The 19,594-nt window shown below is 32.6% G+C and overlaps 1 protein-coding gene across 8 annotated transcripts in view; it reads left to right on the forward strand.

The window, feature by feature from the left end:
* Window positions 1–19,594, forward strand: part of M7BP (Myosin-7a binding protein) — a 133,659-nt gene that overhangs the window by 90,938 nt on the left and 23,127 nt on the right. For 3 of the 8 annotated variants that reach the window (XM_068770167.1, XM_068770168.1, XM_068770169.1), the window contains exon 2: window positions 17,591–17,835. The exons of 2 other annotated variants lie outside the window; for them this stretch is intronic. In XM_068770167.1, the coding sequence (XP_068626268.1) occupies window positions 17,742–17,835 (94 nt within the window). In that variant the 5' untranslated portion in view covers window positions 17,591–17,741. The remainder of the gene's footprint in view (window positions 1–17,590; window positions 17,836–19,594) is intronic. 3 more of the 8 variants (XM_068770170.1, XM_068770171.1, XM_068770172.1) reach the window with 3 other exon arrangements.

Consider the following 19,594-nt stretch of genomic DNA (forward strand, 5'->3'; position numbering starts at 1 on the left):
CTTTGCAAATTAACTTACTTGCATGGATATGCGAACAAATATGAACATTCCAGTTAATATCAGATCGTGAACCTAACGGTTTAAAGCAATAATATTTAATTACCCTTACTGTTATATAAACCGCAAGATACACAAAATAGATGATAAATAATTCTCCCGTTACTTCTATGCTATTGTATTTAACAATCAATATATGTATAATTGCGTAGGCGAGAATATTAAAAATAATATCGTATTTCAAAAAGCATTACCAAATACAATATACCTTTTAAATTACTTTTTTATTTATGAAACATACTATTTTATTAATTATACAGGATAACATTTATTGAATCAGCTAATACTTTATACAGGGTGGCGATTCGTATGTTTGAGGAATCTCATTTCCCAGTAAAAATCTTTAACAATTCTACTTCTATTTCGAATCACCCAACATAAAGTGATCACTTTGAAATATGTCGTTTCACTCCATTGATGCCTCCCTCAAAGATATCTATGGGGAGATATACCAAAATCGCCTCACTTGGCAGACTAATTGACGAGTATGGAATGGTACTCTAATACCTCGCTTTGCGTCGTTTTGTTTTGCATTTATTTCGAAGTTGCTTCGCTGCATAATTAGTACTAATTTTCACTGTGCGTCGTAAGATTTTCAGGGTGGCGTTGTTTTGGGTTCGAGTCTTTAATTTTTTTTTTTAATTTTCTTTTTTTTCCAAAAGATGGCAACACTTTTGTTTGTAATTGTGCCATGCCATCAAAACTCGAGGATTCCCTTTCTGACTAAAACTTAACGCAATTTTTATACAGTTTTATTTTCTCCTTGTTTTGCTTATTTTGGAGTTCAGTTTCAATTACGTAGTGCGTTGTAATGTATTGTGTTATGCTTTTTTTTTAAAGAGAATAATAAATTTACATAAATTTTAACGTGTTGTTTCTAGTTACAAAAAAGGTATATATTTTTCCTATTTATTTATTAGCAGAGTTATATTATTTTTGTTTATTAATGTCTACTTTGGTCAATTTTCTTTTTAAAAAGTAGTATTTTCGTTTCAATTTGCGTAATGTTTTTTTGGAACGTAACCACGACGCAAAGTGAGGTATTGGTGTATTATGGTACGCTGATCCATCCTTTGTAAGCATGTCTTTAGGCAGTGGAAATCCCTTAAAATGAATGCACAAAGTGTGAATTATATAAGACCGTCTTGGTCGACTCGACTTTGGAATCAAACCTGCGACCTACAATCGCAAATCTTAACTGCAATCTGTTATCACTGCTCAATTTTAATATATAGTAATTCTAATTTTGAAAATAAAGGCTTCTTATTATACTATCATTACATCGTTTAATATTTCTAAAACCAATAATCCAGTATAGGATTTTTAAAATATATATTCGAATAATCATAAATAACCTTTCATTTAAAATTCATTTTTTTTTATTTAAAACGTAAATAATTATTTTCTATTTAATGTAATAAGGCGTTACGCGGAAGTCCATCCTAATAATACTTAGGAAGGACTTCCGCAAGGTAACGCCCGATTCCATTAAATATTTAAGATCAGCATGCCTAGCTCAACAGGCGCGTTTGTACATCAAATTAAGTCACTCTGTGTTTGGCACTAATCGATGTAACATAACTCCTGAAGATGCTTCGTGGAGGTGTTAAATACGTGTTGAGTGATTTGGCGGTGGCGGTTGTGTGATTCGCATCGTTTGCCGCATACGCATTTATCAGCGGGCTGGCGGGCGGTGCACTTTGTTGCACGACTACCGCTGCATGTGCGGAAGTGGCTAAATATTGGTCCTTTTCTTACGTAGTTTTCATTACGATAGATATTTCAATTCACAACTTACTATATAATTTTTTCACTTTAAGAAGTGAATATATAAAATATCTTGTTATATATGCTCTTCAAATAACGCAATAAAAAACATGACAATCTAATTGTTTTGTATATCATGGATGCTATATGCTAATTTAGCATAATAACTGCTAATAGCTAATGTTAAACTATACCATAACAAGTCAGCTATTTTAATAGCTAATGTGAATTAACATCACCAGGATCTGATTTTAATTTAATAAACATATAAATCATTTAAACTAAGTATAAAATAGCCGAATGGTTTTTTTCTAAGTTATTCGTTAAGTATGCTATGTTTCTTCCTTGTAAGCGGCCTTTCCTTATTGCATTTGACGAAACATCCTTACATTTTCGCATATAAATATAGCAGAAGCTGCGTATCTATTAAAACTCATGCTTATTACGTATTAACACAATGAGGAAAATTATAAAATATAATTTGACCTTTACGGATTTTTTATTAACAAAAAACAAAACAAGTTTGTTAAGTTTGACTATGTTTTCAATATTTCTTAGTATTATATAATAATGATATATTTAAAACATACGATAGAACTATAATTAAAAACAAAAAGCAATTTTTATTACATATATACACAATTTATTTAAAAAAAGAAGGAATTAATGTTGTTTTTTTAATGTAATGTTATGTTGTATACATTCCTTAGTTGTTCTGAATGGAATAGTGTATTCGTACATATATGTGTATGTGTGCGATTATGTACAAAGATAAATTTTCATTTCGTACTTGAAATTTTTGTGTGGATAAATTTTAAAATGACCAAATCGGATACTTTTTGTTCAAGACAATACTTAGGTGATAAAATTTGGTTACCCCGCCGTGACGTCAGCTATGGCATCTTATCTTATGTTACGTGTGTGTACAAATCTAGTTGATTTTACGAACCTAGCACCGACCTTGGCTGTGTTTAACCTAGATAAAATATTGCCGTCTGAAGCCGGTGGTAGAGTCAGTATACAGGTGTCTACAGGATGATCGGTTATAGATATGATTTATACTTTAAAAGGTTGAACAAATAGCTCATTTACTGTCAAATAATGAATTGTAAACCCCATATACAAATCAATGGTTTAAAAAATTATAACGTAATGGTAATATAGCAAGATAAAACGTTTTCAAAAATGGAATTACTTCATATTGATTTAAATTATATTTAACTGTCTGTAGGTTTTTCACTGCCAGAACTAATTGGCTAGCCGTATTCTAAAAACTAAAATTGTGTAACAATTTTCAGAATCATTACCTTATACAGGCTGATTATAAATAGGTTTAAAAATTTTTGGTCACAAATGAGCTGTATATTTAATCCTTTTACTCCTAAAACCTATCACCTGTATCATTAATATTATTAGTTTAACAGAAAATTCGCTAATTCTTATCACACTGCTAGGACAAGTCTCTCCTATGGGAGCCCTTGCGTGTGATCACCTTATGAATATCCACAAGCGACTTAAGAACTTGAAAAACTTAAAAAAAGGTTAGTTTTGGCGTCCTCAGTGCCCTGCTACTTCCAATCTGCGTAATCATAAAATGCTAATGATGACAACTGTGACCTTTCGTCATAAAAATCTGGACAAATAAGATCCCTTTGTCTTGGTGGAAACAGGGGAGCTTTCTGAATTGTATATAACAAAAACTTGAAAGCAACCCATCGTTATAAAGAGAATCATTTATCCTTGGGTATGTAGTTCACGATTTTGAAAGAAGGTAAATAGAGAAGGAGTCATCTCTTCCGCAGGGGTGCTATATATGCTAATCTTCTGTGTATCGTTCCAATTTCATTATATGTACTGTCGACGCATGTCACGACCAATCGAATATTCGAACGCATAAGAATGATTTTACATAGTGTAAGTAATGTAGCCGTAGTGGCAATACAGAGCATGAACGCCATAGATGTATAAAAATCCATAAAATCATAGGTTTGTTACGTAAATTTAGTATACCTGTTTGCCTTGGGCAGATACCACCTTAAGGTTCTGGAATGGAAACCAAGGAATGGCAAGAAAGTTACGAGATTTACATCTGGAACTCGAAAACTGTCATAGACAAATTGGATAGCTCATGTAATAATAAATATTGGAATGAAGAAAACCTTTATTGTTCGGTATTGCAGAAACTAATACAGGGTACGTAGTAAACAAAACAAGATATTAAAGTAACGGCAGAATAAACATGAAAGATAATAACACTAGCCAAAGATATAGTAAACTTTTGATAATAATAGACAGAAAAATTCTCAAATGTCAAAAAAATCAAATGGCAAAAAGCTAGTCGACGCGGCATGGGAAGGCTTTTTACTAGATAGACTGATGACAGCTAAGGTCGCAGAGTCACTGGATAAGGTCAACGCATGACCAGATCTTGGCCACATTTGAAGCCCTGTGCCTTAAAGTATGCTTTTATCAGTTGCCATGGAAGGCACAACTTCCTCGGGATGTATGTTGGCATAATACTGAGGTGCAGCTATGAGTTTCGAATGAGATCCGGCAGTTCCTCCAAAGGTAACTAAAATGACTGCCAAGGAGATTTTAGTGTGAAAAGATCCCACATAACCCGATCTTTTCCCCAGAAGGCAGGGGAAATCCCCCCGATACCAAAATATGATGATGATGAAACCGTGTGTGTTTCTAGTCGAGTCGATAGCGAGTGATAAATTTAAATTCAGAATATCATAACAAAAATTCGTCTAAATAAATCTATGGCAGATTTAATAAAGAAAGAATTACCACGAAATCAACGTTGTCAAGTATGATGCGAGGTCAACGACCTTAGAGTTATTTTTTTTTTGGCAACCGAGCGCCGAAAACATTGAACCGCCCGGGCCCTGCGCGGCTCCTTCTTATTATGAGACGCTCATAAGGTAAATATTAATTGCGCCAAACAAAAACGAACAAGAAATCACATCGCCTTGGACTTTGTTCACATTAAATGCTTATTATTCGTTACAACACGGCGTAAATCGGTGAACCTACCTGCAATAACAATTTAATTGGATAAATGATCATCATGCCGGTTCGCGAATTGTTTTTACAAGTTTTCATAACCGTTTTTGTTGAGTTTAATCCGAAGTCTCTTATTTATATCTGAAAATTCGAATTATTCTTTTTTTGCTTTTGATACTTATCATTTTATTTTTTCTATTATTACCAGCCAAGCGTGATGGGAAATAAAATCATTAAAATTAACAATTGGTCATATTAAACTTAAAATACTTGTGTCAATTAGATCTTTACACAGAGTGCATGGTTCAAATATAAAAACTTGCTGGCAACTAATGCTACACGCTATAAAAAAAAACAATGGTTTCAAAATTCGAATTACAACGTATCATAATTAATTATTTTTTATTATCTGTTCCCGTGGACTTTATAGTGTCAGAAGTTATTAACCTATCGCATTTCAAAAGAAAAAAAAATATGACATATTCCAAATCGCCTAAAAGGGTGATTAGAAGGAGTAAAAACTTTAAATATTTTTGCTGTTAAATTAGCTATATATTTACTCCTTCCGAAAAGATCTAATATATAAATATAAATTTATAAAAGATTTTAGGTGTTTTAAGGCGCCATTTTCTTTCTAAACAATGATTGAAATAACTTGTATCTTGGATATAAGATGTAGACACATGTTGTCAAAAGAATATTCATGCTCAACGATATCCACAAAAAAAAAGGATATAATGAAGGTCAACTAGCCATTTTTACTCTATCAACAACAGCATATACTTTGAGAGGTTGTTTAAAAGTTTACTTTGATAAAACAACACTTAGACATGACGGCGCATGTTCGACGCGCGTGTGTCTTTGCACACATAGACGATGTTTCTTAAAATTAAACAGCAAACCATGTAACAAATAGTTCTAAAGAATAGTTAGAAATATTAGCGTTTCCTGGCAAAGTTTTGTTTGCAAATTTGCGCAAAAAATAGCGCTCCTTTTATAGTGATACTAATGGATTTGACAATTTGACAATTTTCACAACGTACGCCAAGACTCTCATAGATCGCTAATGTAAAGGAACTCAAATAAATAAAACTATTTCACATTATCTGTGCCCGTGACTTCGTCTACGTAGAATCAAACAAAAAAAATGATTTATTTACATTTTACTTTCGTTTAAGGTTTCTAAAATAAAAGTAGCTTTATATACTCCTAATTACATCGATTACTTGCTAGTATAAGTCCCGTCAATACGATTCTACTATTTCGGAGATGAGCCGAAACAAAGACAGACAAACAAAAATTTAAAAAAAAATGTGATATTGGTATATGTACCGGATATACATACATTCAAATGCTTGTAAATAGCGTTTTTTTTTTAATTTTAGAAACATAAACTGCAATTTTATTTATATATAAATGTTTGAATTATAAAATACTATCTGTTGAAAATAAAGTACCTCATTAGTCTAGAAGATTGTTCGCTGGTTCCAAAACATTCTTTAGGTGTTTTTGCAACTGAACAAAACTAGCTAAGAGGAAATATTTCCTCTAAAATATCCTCTGCTTTCAAATTCTATTCTATTCTATTATTTCTTCTACTTTCGACTCTTCTAGAAGGTTAATCAAAAATTCTTATATCATCTCTCTGCTGAAGTGTTTTTCATCCTCTCCGGGACAAACTTTTGCCATTATTTCTCTCGAGTCATGCTTGTCTCTTTTTAAACACTTTGTATCACGAGTTGTAGTAATATGCAACGATCATATCTGTAATATCTACCCAATATACAACGCTAAATATAAACAAATACACTATAACATCGGATTAACGGCGGTCGGCGAAAGATCTATTCAGTCCAATAAATACTGTCTCCACGAACCTAGATTTAGGTACAACCTATCTAGAAAGCAAGAGACACCAATAAAGTAAAAAACAAGGGTTGAAGGTTTCAGCGCAAGAGCCCATGAATGTCAGACCTTAATTATTATATATTACAAAAACTGGCTTCTCATTTAGCGTAGAGGAATAATAAGAGTACAAAATAAACAAAGGTAATCATCATAGGTTTTTCATTAAGGATAACCTTTTATTATTTTTTTAAATAGTCCTCTTACATAATCTCTTTTATTACAATTTTATTTTGTCCCTTAAAATCTCTATCTTTCTTCTCATTTAAATCGTCTCCCATGCAACACCTTCCGCGTATACATACGTAGACCACAGTATGTTACACTCATCACAGTTTCAAATGACCTTGACAAGGTGAGAGGGTTGGATGTGCGACGCTACGTTTGCCAGTTCGTGGTCTTCTCTCCCGAACCTCAAATCCTGGTCCATTGACATTACAACCTGCCAATCCACTGGCCTATGTCGGATACTTTCGTTCGTTCTTTCTCCTCATTTATGATTCTATCTGTTAGGGAAATCCATCGTAGGCCTTTCCCTACACCTTCCCACCTATGACCCGTTGTGGATAGCAAAGGTAATATCTTAAATCAATAGTCTATCGAAGAATCACAATAAATTTAATTACGTATTCAATATCACACGTGTGTTAGAAAAATACAAGATAAAATTCTAGGTCAAACGATGTTTCCGCGTCATTGATTACGTAACGTGCGTTTTAATTTGCCTTTCAAATGCTTATTGCTCGTCTTATATATGAACTAAGAAATAATAAATTGAAATCCATTGGTAAATAGACTAAATAAGGTTGTTTGGTAGAGATCGCTTCAGGCGATAAGACCGTCTCTTGTACTATATGGATTGTTTCTTTTTTTTCCTCTAATTATTGTCTATGGTGTACAAAAAAAAAGTGTTAATAAATAAATAAAAAAGAGGTTTAGACGAACCATGAGTAAATAAATATTGTTAAAAAATTAATAATTGAGATAATTTTACTAAGATAATTAACTCTTTACTTTTCCCATATAGTACAATTTCCATTATTCATCTTTTTTTTGCTAACACACATCTATTAGAGAACGTGACTTATCTTTAAATTCTTCATATTTTCTTTCAACTTTTGTGAATAGCAGTCGTGAAGGAATCTACAAGTTCATGTGAATAAATTTAGCAATTTAAGTTTTTTTTATTTATTGTGTTACCTGAAACTCTCTGCCGTCACAGGACAGAGACCTATATGGGGTAATTATTTCGTTTGGCTTTTAATTCACGAATTATATCCGTATTTGGTTTTTTTTTGTGAAGAACACTGGATCAAATATTTAAATTAAAAAAACAAACTTTATTGTAGGTTTCTAGACTTTGTTAACGCATGTGTTGGCAATTCGAGTTAAATATGACATATAATACAGTTAATATAATTAAAACAGTTAAATATTGCGTGAAATGATTTGCCTTACCTTAAAAACTTATTGATAGACCATTCTGGAATGCGGGGCTGTTGACAGTTCAATTAATTTTCTTCGTAAACATAAAACTTTTATAAGTACTCGTAAATAATACACCGGTAAATATTTACAAAACAACTAGTTTAGGAAACTCTTTGTTATTTACATGTTATATTAAATTTTGATTCACTCATCCATTTCCTCCGTTCATATCATTGATTAGAAAGTAATTTTTTTATTATTTAAGGGCATACGATAAATTTTCGACTATTATGGCCAGTGATCGAAATAGGTGCAGCCATTATGAAATGTTATGTAAAACGTATGTAGATCATAATATAGACAAGTCTTCCGGATTCCTGAGTTTAAATATAGAATACCAAAAACTCGATGTCAAAGGTGACACATGATTGCTACTCTTGTTCTAATATTTGTTTCGATTTACTTGAATATATATGAATTGTTTGCCGAGGATTTAAAAGTTTTCATAAATAGCCACAATGTATTTATAAAAATAAGGCATATCCACATTATGACTTCACAGTGCAAACAACATAAATAGCATCACCTTTGTGTATTCACGAGAGGAAGTCCATGGGATATTCTCGTAATCCGGGGACAAGGAAAGCTCCACGATCTTGGCTTATACCACCGTAGTTTCAACGGCGCTGGCTTTATCTTTAAAATGCGAGCAGAATTAAGTCGCGCGTCTCTATGGAACCAGGACTAACATGCGGTGGAACATCCCGGTTCGGTCAAGCCTTTGTTATGTGGGTTGAAAAACAAGACCTCCACTAACTCGAATATATATGGTTAATTTTAACTATTTTATTTTCGACGAAAATGAAAATAAAATTCTAAATTTATGTGACTTCTCATTCCTGACTTCTTTGGCAAGCTCCTAGTTGTTCAACGTGCCATGAAGACGGCTTCCCTCGTCATATATCTACGAAATAGAATTAGTAATGAGATCCGTAGATATTTAATGGAATCAGGCGTCACAGAGTCCAAAAAGTCTCTGTGTTTGGCACTAATCGGTGTAACATAACTCCTGAAGATGCCCTGTGGAGAGGTGAAACACGTGTTGAGTGATTTGACGGTGCAAGTTGTGTGGTTCGCATTGTTTGCCGCATGCGCATTTATCAGCGGGCTGGCGGGCGGTGCACTTTGTTGCACGACTACCACTGCATGTGCGGAAGTGGCTTAATATTGATCCTTTTCTTACTTGAGATCCGTCGACAAACGAATAAGCAAAATAGCAATGGGCAGGCTATATTTCGCACAACCGATGTCCGCCTGTTTCTTAAGGCACCACAGAAGGCTTCGCTGCGACTTACCGAATCGACACAATTTCGATAGATGGCCTTACTAAAGTCTTCAGAGACTTCAAGGATGGAGGCTTCAAACCGGTTTTTTTTTGGATGTATTTGAGGAATTTCTATGTCCAATAGTGGGCATCCTATAAATGAAATATGATAACGAAGTTTTAAATATACATATGGTTAAATCTTATCTCCTCCCAAGTTGATACCTTTAATTTCTCTTGAGTTTAACCTTCGTTATCTCAACTACAGACTTAGTTTCCTAATGTCTATCTGATGTCCTGCTCTCAACCTGTCTGGTCAATTTCTAGAATCTTCTTACTCATCAGTTTTCTTCGCATAGCGTGGTCATAGCAATGGGTTATATAAATAACTTTGAATATACCTGCAAAGGACGCCATATATAATCTTTATTTATATGGTAAAGTGTTCTTACAAAAATCCGGTATTCCAGACCTATCGCTATATACCGGCCAGAACTATTTCCTTGATGTAAATGTCATCGGTTGTATAAGGTAAAGTAAGTATTAACCTCCTTGGTTGAGAAGGAAATTACAACATTTTTTTTAATCATTGCTTAGCGCAAAACTCTGAAACGGTTGAACCGATTCGACTATTTTTTTGTACCTTAGTATAGCCATTAATATTGTTATGGGGATTTTTTTCCGAATTCAAATTGTAATGTAGTTACGTAATTATTATTTTTTTATTTTGTCGCCGGGTACTGTACGTAACCTGGTGATAAACGTTCCACATCGACCTTTGGAAAGAGACAATCGGCTAATTTCGGCTTCGTAGAGCACTATCTCTGTCTCACGCTACCTATATAACGAATTGTCAGTCGTATTTCGTGCGACAGAGATAAAGCTCTACATAGCCGAAATTAGCCGATTTTCTCTTTCCAAAGGTCGATGTGCAATGTTTATAGCCGGGTACTGTATTTATTTATAATTTAAAATCTCTTTCAACTTAAATTTTATATTTCATACGTCTTAAAGTAATTAGCTTATGATAATCAAGCGCTATGTCTTATAATAGAACACGAATAGGTTTATCATTTGTTTACCAACAATATAGTTCAGCATAGCACTAAAACAGGTTATGTCACCCGACAGAATATTGATGTGGATCGTTACCGGAAATTCGATTAAATTATCGACTTTTAATCGATGTTAATAGCATCCTGCTCGAATGTACTATTATCTTTGATTACAGCTCGTTAAAATAATAATTAAGATATAAAAATAACAATTAAAGATTGACAAATTACCGTCAGTCGAAAGAACATTCCCGCCATAATTGTCTGTCACAGAATCAATATTTTATTTATTAATTTTTATTTATTAACTGTGTTCTACTACTATTTAATGATAAAAATATACTATGTAATACATAATAATTGACAAATATATTTCCAATATATATAAACAACTAAATAAGTCTCATTCGTTGAGACATAAGAAAGTTTCTTAATTATAGATAAACTTAGAGAAAAGAGATATATTCATATATTTTATTTCATAATAGTTGACAAAAATTTGATATTAATCAAAACTAAATAATTATAGTCAAAATCATTCAGTGTACGAAATAGAATTTTTTTGAAAATAAGCATGTATGGGATCACTATTGTGATATTTCCATTTCAGCCATAAAACGTCTACTACTGGACATAGATTTCAATTTTCAACGGGACCTTGCATCTTCCAACGACCTTAAAAAGGTCCTTTGTCCACCTTGTGGACGTCTCACGTCGCGCTGCAGGGGCTGTTATCTCTTCTCCAATACCAAGGCTCCAACGGCCATTACTCCTTCGCGCCATATGACCTGCCGTCTGTCACTTTGACTTACCAATCTACTGGGCTTCACGCGCTTCATTTGTTTATCTAAGCATCTGCTCATTATGTAATACGTTTTATTCATTACCTTATCTATTGGATTATGTAAAAAAAATGTCATTGCTTTGAGAAGAGAAAAGTAAAATAGCTTTCTACAAAGTTCGCTCTTAAACGGTGCTGTTGCCTTATCTAGTGCAAGTAGAAATGTTTCCGCGGAAATGACAACTTAATCGCAACACTTTCCTTTGTAGATTGCACTTATTAGGTGTACGGTGTACTTATTACACGCGACTTGATAGTGTTGTCGTATTTAAAATAATAACTCGACAATTTAATAGCTATAAAAGGCGAAACGGAAGAAAAACTGTTAGATAATCTATTTATTTTCTTAATTAATAATCATATATCTAGAAATTTGCGATTTCTTATAGAATTTGAGTACGTATTTGTAAGAATTTTTTTGATTTAATATTCAAAGAAAGTTTACAATCTCAAAACAATTTTCTTTATTTAGTTGTAATGGAATAGGCGTTTGTCTTCCGTCTCACCTGATGGTAAGTGTAGATGAAGACAATGGTGGTACACGCCCATCCAAAAGAAACCTGTTCACTCTACTCTTAAAGGCTCCAGAGTTCAACTCATTAGGAAAAACAGACCCAGGCAGGTCGTTCCAAATATTTAATGGAACCAGGCGTTATTTTGCGGAAGTCCATCCTAAGTAAGAAAAGGACCAATATTTAGACACTTCCGCACAATTGGTAGTCGTGCAACAAAGTGCACCGCCCGCCAGCCCGCTGATAAATGCGCATAAAGCAAACAAAGCGAAATACACAACTACCACCGTTAAATCCCTTCCGAGTTGAGTGGCTAAATATTGGTCCTTTTCTTACTTAGGTCGTTCCAAATCTTGGCGACTCTTTCCAAAAACAAGCTGTTATACCGTTTAGTTTGACTTTTGGGTATGTCAACAACGTAAATTTACCAAATTTAAGTAAGTCATGATATTAAAGAATCAAAATGATAATTAAGAACTTTCTTAGTCTAATTATCACTTAAATTCCAACTGAAAATCTCACAACGCAACTGGCGCAAACGATTATTTTAAAAATATGTATTATGTCATTATCTAATCCATAACATGTTTCTATAATTTAAATTATTATTATCGTACTCAGTGGTATGAGAAAAAAACCTATTCGAAATTTAAATAGTAAACTAACGCTTTCAGATTGTTCGTACTCCATGTAGACTTGCTGAGTTACGCGAGTGATTTTTTCAGAAACATCCTGGATGTTTTAGCCCATGAATACCCATGCGATGTGCAGTGGTATTGTGGTACACAGAGGACGCTGCTGCTCATAGTCCGGAAGCTTGTTTATGAGCAGTGACATACCAATTAATGCACAGTGTTAATTTTATAAGATTGTATCGCGAGAATTGAACCTAGCGACTTACGATCGCAACCCTCAGTCTTTTACCGCTGTGCTACCAAGACTCTATAATATTCGCAATGTCTAAATTAAATTATTTAATAGAGATATGACAGTCGCTTGTTTTTTAGAAGACAATTACAACTCTCTAAATATTAACTTGTATAAATGCGATTGTTTTGTTTTATCAAAGTCTATATTCTTCTAAAAATATGTATTTATTGTTTTTCATTATATTTTCTAAAACCTATGCATTATTATTAATTTTTAAAGTAGTTTTATTAGGAAAAATATAATTTCCTAGAAGTCTTACAATGATTTTTCTTATTAGGAGAAGTCTATTGGGAAGTAAACTGTTACATTAATTTTACCGTTATTATTTAGTATTGGTAAAACAGTAAAACAAATCGGGTTAGTCGACGAAGCTATTTAACGCATACCGGCACGAGATAAGTCGTAACGTGAATAAGAATTCGGATTCGAGTATTCATGACCTACTCGAGGCATGTCCACGCTGTACAAGGTCGTTTGCGACTTTTAAACCAAGTAATAACTTGTAATACGTAATAACGTACGGTGATCATTTCGTTGGTTGTTCACGCCTTATGCGGGTGGCGGTGACCACCCGTGCTACTAATTATATAATATTTATTTGATATATCATTATAATATATCGGTAATTGAACTTAGTTAAGAGAGAGAAGAATGAAAGAAATTTTGAAGGATAAAGAGAGAAAGAGTAATAAAAATAGGTAGATGAAAAAAACCGTGCCCCTCCAAAGATAGGGTTATATGAAAGGACCCCAATAATGAGAGCCATTAAAAATTATCTCATTCGATGATAAAAATGTATACTGCCATTCGCTCCACCGGTGATGACATATGAATCTGAGGCGTGGTCGTTTATGCCTTGTTAGAAGGTTCAAAGTTACACAGAATATGAAAAGACCCTAATAATGGGAGCCATAAAAAAATTATCTCGTTCGATGATAAAAATGTATATTGCCATTCGTTTCACCGGTGATGACATATGAATCTGAGGCGTGGTCGTTTATACCTTGTTAAAAGGTTTAAAGTTACACAGAGAGCAATGGAGAGGGCTATGTTAGGAGCTTCAGATATGAGTAGATCCGAATAACAAAGACACCAGCTTGAAGAATTGCTCCTCTAGAGTGACAGTGGGTAGTTCTGGACTGAACCGACAACATAGTCATCGTAGTTTTATTAGGGCGGGGCAGTTGAAGTCTATAGGCTTATGTAATGATGATGATGGTGATGAAATTATATAATTAAATACATATTGTAACTATTGATCTTTGCACTTTATTCACAGACCTGTATCGCATGTCTCTGTGTTTACAACTACGATTATTTATTATTCTTAATTATTAATATTACAAAAAACTAACAATCATTAGAGGGGCCGGAAAGTAGTGTCGTTTATATACATATTTCACAGAAAAACCGATTGATTTTTACCGATCCGGTATTGAAAATTTTTATACTAGATAGCAAAAGGTTGTTGATGACGAAAGTGAATATATTGTTGATTAGAAATAAAAACTTGTTAAAAATGTAGTCGTGTGAATTTAACTTTAGAAACAGACATTAGTGTCCGGTCTCTCTAACATATATTTTACTAAAGAGTGTATATTTACGAGAGATAGAGGAAAGAAGAGGGTAGGCAGTAATAAAATAAAAAACAATGTGTTACATTATATTTCGTTCCTTTTTTAATGGCGAGGAAAATAAGATTTATGTGTAATCGAGGTATATGTTATATATATACAAAGATCATTTATAATATTGTAAATATTTACAATTTTGTCACGAAAAGCAATGGTAGCGTTTATTATAGGCATGCGAATTCAAATCGGCGTTCGAATTTGAATTCGAATAATTTAACACCTAAAAAATATTGTCGTAGTGGCCAGTGACACGGAGCTTTCTCAAATGGTTTGTTTGCATCAAGGTACTGTTAGCGTAATGGATTTTCGCATTACATCCTTGCCCTGCATACCTCACGTCGATTATCGGTCACTAAACGGTAAACCATTGTTAGATTGTAAGGATGGGTCGCCAACTGTACCCAAATGTATAATTCATCAAGACCGAATGCCAGTTACATAGAAAAATAGAGGAGGCAAATATCGCCTCCATTATGATAGAGAAAGAAGGCAGAAAAGCCTTCCTCAACCTCTGCAGAACAGTAGCCAAAACAGTAATAAATAGGAATTAATGATAAAATATAAAAAGGAATACAAAAATGTATATTAGAACTAATTATAATAGAAATAAATTAAATATGTAAATTCTAATATTGAGAAATAAAAGAAATAAGAGAACTGTAATATATAGGTATAAGATGTAAAATTAACTAAAAAAAGCTGTGACATATATAAATTGTATAAATAAACTAAACTGCAGTAATTGAGAATGGACGAAAGTATATAAGAGCGGAAGAGAAAAATTTACTGAATTATGGAATGAAGAACAGAATGATAGACATTGTGAAGAATGGAAGAACAGTATAAATATTATAAAAAGGGAGTGAAAAAATTAATTAAGAAACTAAATTCCTGTTCCCAACAAAAAAAAAATATATATTTCAATACATGTCAACAGATAAAATTACCACAATGTAATACAATCTCGTTACTTTACTGTTTTTTAACTGGTACATCTTACTTCCGAGAAGCATTATTGAGACGTCAATTTTAAATAAACGTTCAGAAACGTTCTTAAAAGTAAAATTAAAATTATGTCATACGAAGTAAAATAATATTGCTCAAAAATTTATGTGTATTATTTACTTCATTATCAATTAATATTTTTAGAAATATTTGGTAGCATATTAATATAATAGGTTATTAAAGTAAAAGTTTTAAAGAGCTATAAATAGCTCATTTGTCAACATAAAGCTATAAAGCTTTTATAATACCATTCATCCTGCATAAAATGGTCAGTCTGAAATAAGTTACATTTTTTTTATTAAAATGCGACAGGCTAATAACTTCTATCAGTACAAAGTCTGTAGGGACAGATAAGAAATAATAATTAATTTTAATATATTTTAATTCGAAATTTGAAAACTCTTTTGCTAACTACATTATCATTTCGTTATTTATGTTTTTTTAAACTATTGATTTTTATATAGGTTATACCTTATGTTATTTGTCAGCAAATATACCTAAATACCTCCTTTACACTTTTATGTTTATAACCAATCATACTATATATATTCATGACAAATAATATATTTTATTCTATAATGTAATTATTAAAATACAATATCACTAACCATAAATAATAAGTGAATTGTTAAAAAATAAATAATGTTAAATTTGAAACGAACACTGAACTTCGGCCAGTTTATTGCTTTGTTTATATAAACAGCTGACCGCCGGCCGCCATTTTGGATTCCGTTACGAATTACGCAGAACGGATTTCTTAAGAACAACAAACACGCAACAGCTTAAACAATCACTTTCAAATCCTTCCTTTTCATTAAACCTATTAACCTTTTGTTAGTCGGATTAAAAATTATTTCGTTTTTTAAAATAGACACCGATAGCATTTAGATTTATATAAATACCTAGTATATTAAGGCTAATAAAAGTAAGTCCAAACGCGCAGCGAAGAGTAAAAAAATATAGTAATAAGAAAAACAACTGTCAAACGTTGAAACTGAAAATAAATATACTCGTACATTATATGTTTAATGGTAGCCTAATTAAGACTTGCGATAGTTGGTCGCGTGTTCGATTTCCGGGATACAATCTTCTAAGTCATACCTCGTGAATAAATTATATGACATTGCCACTGTTCACAAAAAAGCTGCCAGAAGATATGCAGCAGCTTCCTCTGCATACCACAATACGATCGGCAACCTGAATGCCTTTGCCTCGTAATGGACTTCTATGGACTGAAATAACAATACGTTTAATAACATGACTGGAGATATTTAACTAGGATAAGACTTGACTCTATCATACAGACTTACCCTGAGTAAACTTGAGGTATACGTACGGTGCTTAAACTAGATTCTATTTTGATAAGAAGTTTCTTTTTTTTTATTAACTCACAATGACGTCTATTTGTCCAGACATACAGTCATATATATAAATATAACACAGTTATGTCACCTTTTTGATTCGAATTTTAAATTTTCGTATGTTTTTAAGCATAATGCGTTTGTGAGATATATTTATACAATTTTCTCATACCTGTTGAAGTAAAAATAAATATCAAAATCATTTTATAAGTAGGACGGATCGTCCACAGCTAATTTTACTTAATTTTTTTAGTTACCTCCACCGTTTTTGGAGACCACTCGTTCTCTCCCCTAACATGGTAAAAGTAACATGTTATTATTGTTATTCTCCTTCCCATCTTTCTTAATATCTTCTATTCGTTTCCCTTTTTTCCCTTCACAATATCTTGTATTACTTTTCGTCCTCTGCTTATTCGTGGGTTGTGTTCATTCACGTCTGGAATATAAAAAATCCTAGTTACAAAAGTCAAAATAAATTATCAGATGACCGCTGTGGACTCTCTGGTTCTGAAGCCACAAGGTGAACAGATGGGAGACACTGGATGTAGCCTGTTTCCAACTAGTCCTATTGGAAATTTATAGAGAAGCCTTTGTCCAGCTGTGGACCTCTTTCGGCTGAAATTATGGTAACAATTGTTGAAAATTTGTGGACTCAAATACTGGGGTTCTTCTCACCTTTAAGAAAATTTGTATGCCTTATCCATGAGACATAATGCGGCTGATAGCTTACAAAATAATTATGATTTCTTATACTTGATACAGGTACAATTATTACACACTAAATACTGACAATCTACACGGGCGTCGATGAAATTTAATGTAAACTCATAACAGTAAGTTGCAATTGTAATAATAAAATAATGACAGTGCAAAATTAAACCAGTGAAAGTGATACCATGTTGAAATATTGAAAATGTTGGAATACCTGTTAGTTCTACTTATCGGGTTTTGGCTTGGTGTTGCCATATTCCTCTACGTCTCATGTTATTGGATTGAGGAGATCTTAGGTGAGTACTTCTCTTTATATTAAATTAAGATACATATATTATTGTTAATAAATATCATTATCGCACACCAACAAAATAATAATTAGAAACTGTTATATTAAACTAAATAATAAAATAATCTTTATAAAAATGAAATAAAGTTTTAAAATAGAACATGTGTACATATAATATGTATATATTATGATTAAAAAAGTTAACTTAAAATTCCTTTGATTTAAAGCATATTTTTCAACAATGCAACATAGTCGTAAAAGCTATGTAAATAATTAATAGCATTATATAACTATCGCTATCGCACAGCAACAACATTTTTTTAAAAATACCAAAATCAATTTAATCGCAAAATTAATAAATTATAATAAATTAACTGAAAATTAAAATATAAAGCGACGAGAAACATTTTCAGTTATTAAAATTCATTTACCCATATATACATTTTAATATAACACAACATAACTATGACATAACAAATAAATACAAACGACTAATTGATGTCAGAAAAGATTAAAAAAAGAAAACCATATGTCATTTAAAAAAAAAAAACATTAAAACTTGTAACAACATGTTTTTGAAATATTTATTACAATTTAACACAGATTATCTAATTTTAACAACTCAGTATAAGTTTAATGATAATAAATTCTTTGAACCTAATATAAAAAATATTTTTTCTCAACTGTTTTAACTCGACTGTAACGAAGTTAATTTTATTTCTTTAAATTACGAATTTTATGCTTTGTTGAGACGGTGGCATGAATTAAAAGTTATGTAACATTTTGTAACACGAACAATTATGATACAGAAACACATTTAGTGCCATTTATAAATTCAATTTTCCGCATTATATTGGCTCACTTGTTGCTTTTGTAATGACATTCTGTGGTTGCGGAATGACGTTTTGTGACAACTAAAAACAAGAGCATATATATTAAACCTTAAGACCACGGCTGGGCATAGGCCTAATTGATTTCCAATAGGACGATTTCGAAACGACCAGTATCCGATAAAATTGTTTATTCACCTTGTGGGTGAATGTTCTTCGCTGCCGTTGCCACTGGGTATCTGTTCTGCGCTTTATGTGGCTTGCCCAATACCACTTCTATTTACCAATCTGCTGATAAATCGGGTTTCATTTTTCGCCTATGGATCTTCTCATCATAGCCCTCTCCACGATCAATTATTCCATATTTAATTATACTAAAATTGTAAAATTGTTGGGCAAAATATAATTTAATGGAATCAGGCGTTACCTTGCGGAAGTCCATCCTAAGTAAGAAAAGGACCAATATTTAGCCACTTCCACACATGCAGTGGTAGTCGTGCAAAAAAGTGCACCGCCCTCCAGCCCGCTGATAAATCCGCATGCGGCAAACAATGCGAATTACACAACTATCACCGTCAAATCACTGAACACGTGTTACAACCCTCCACGGGGCATCTTCTGGAGTTATGTTACACCGATTAGCGCCAAACACAGAGAAATATCATTTGTTTATACATATATGTTAAGAAACTACTTTCTTTATTAATTCCATTTTGTGTTATGCCGCGCTTATTTAATGTCGGTAAAGCAGTAGCTTGACCTTGACACTTCATAGATGGCGCTGTTAATAATGGTGTTGTGATGGCGTCCGTTGTGATCGCCGGTCGGTAAAGCAGTTTGTATTTAAGATGTCAAAGCGATAATTTAAAATATCGCATAATAAACTTTAAAGAAGAAGCCACAATTTAAATAATAAACTTTGAATGTCGTTTATCT

Source organism: Battus philenor, unplaced genomic scaffold (assembly GCF_028537555.1).
Source record: "Battus philenor isolate CCGP_79_NKW_IND1 unplaced genomic scaffold, ilBatPhil1.0.hap1 SCAF_3, whole genome shotgun sequence".
NCBI lineage: Eukaryota > Metazoa > Arthropoda > Insecta > Lepidoptera > Papilionidae > Battus > Battus philenor.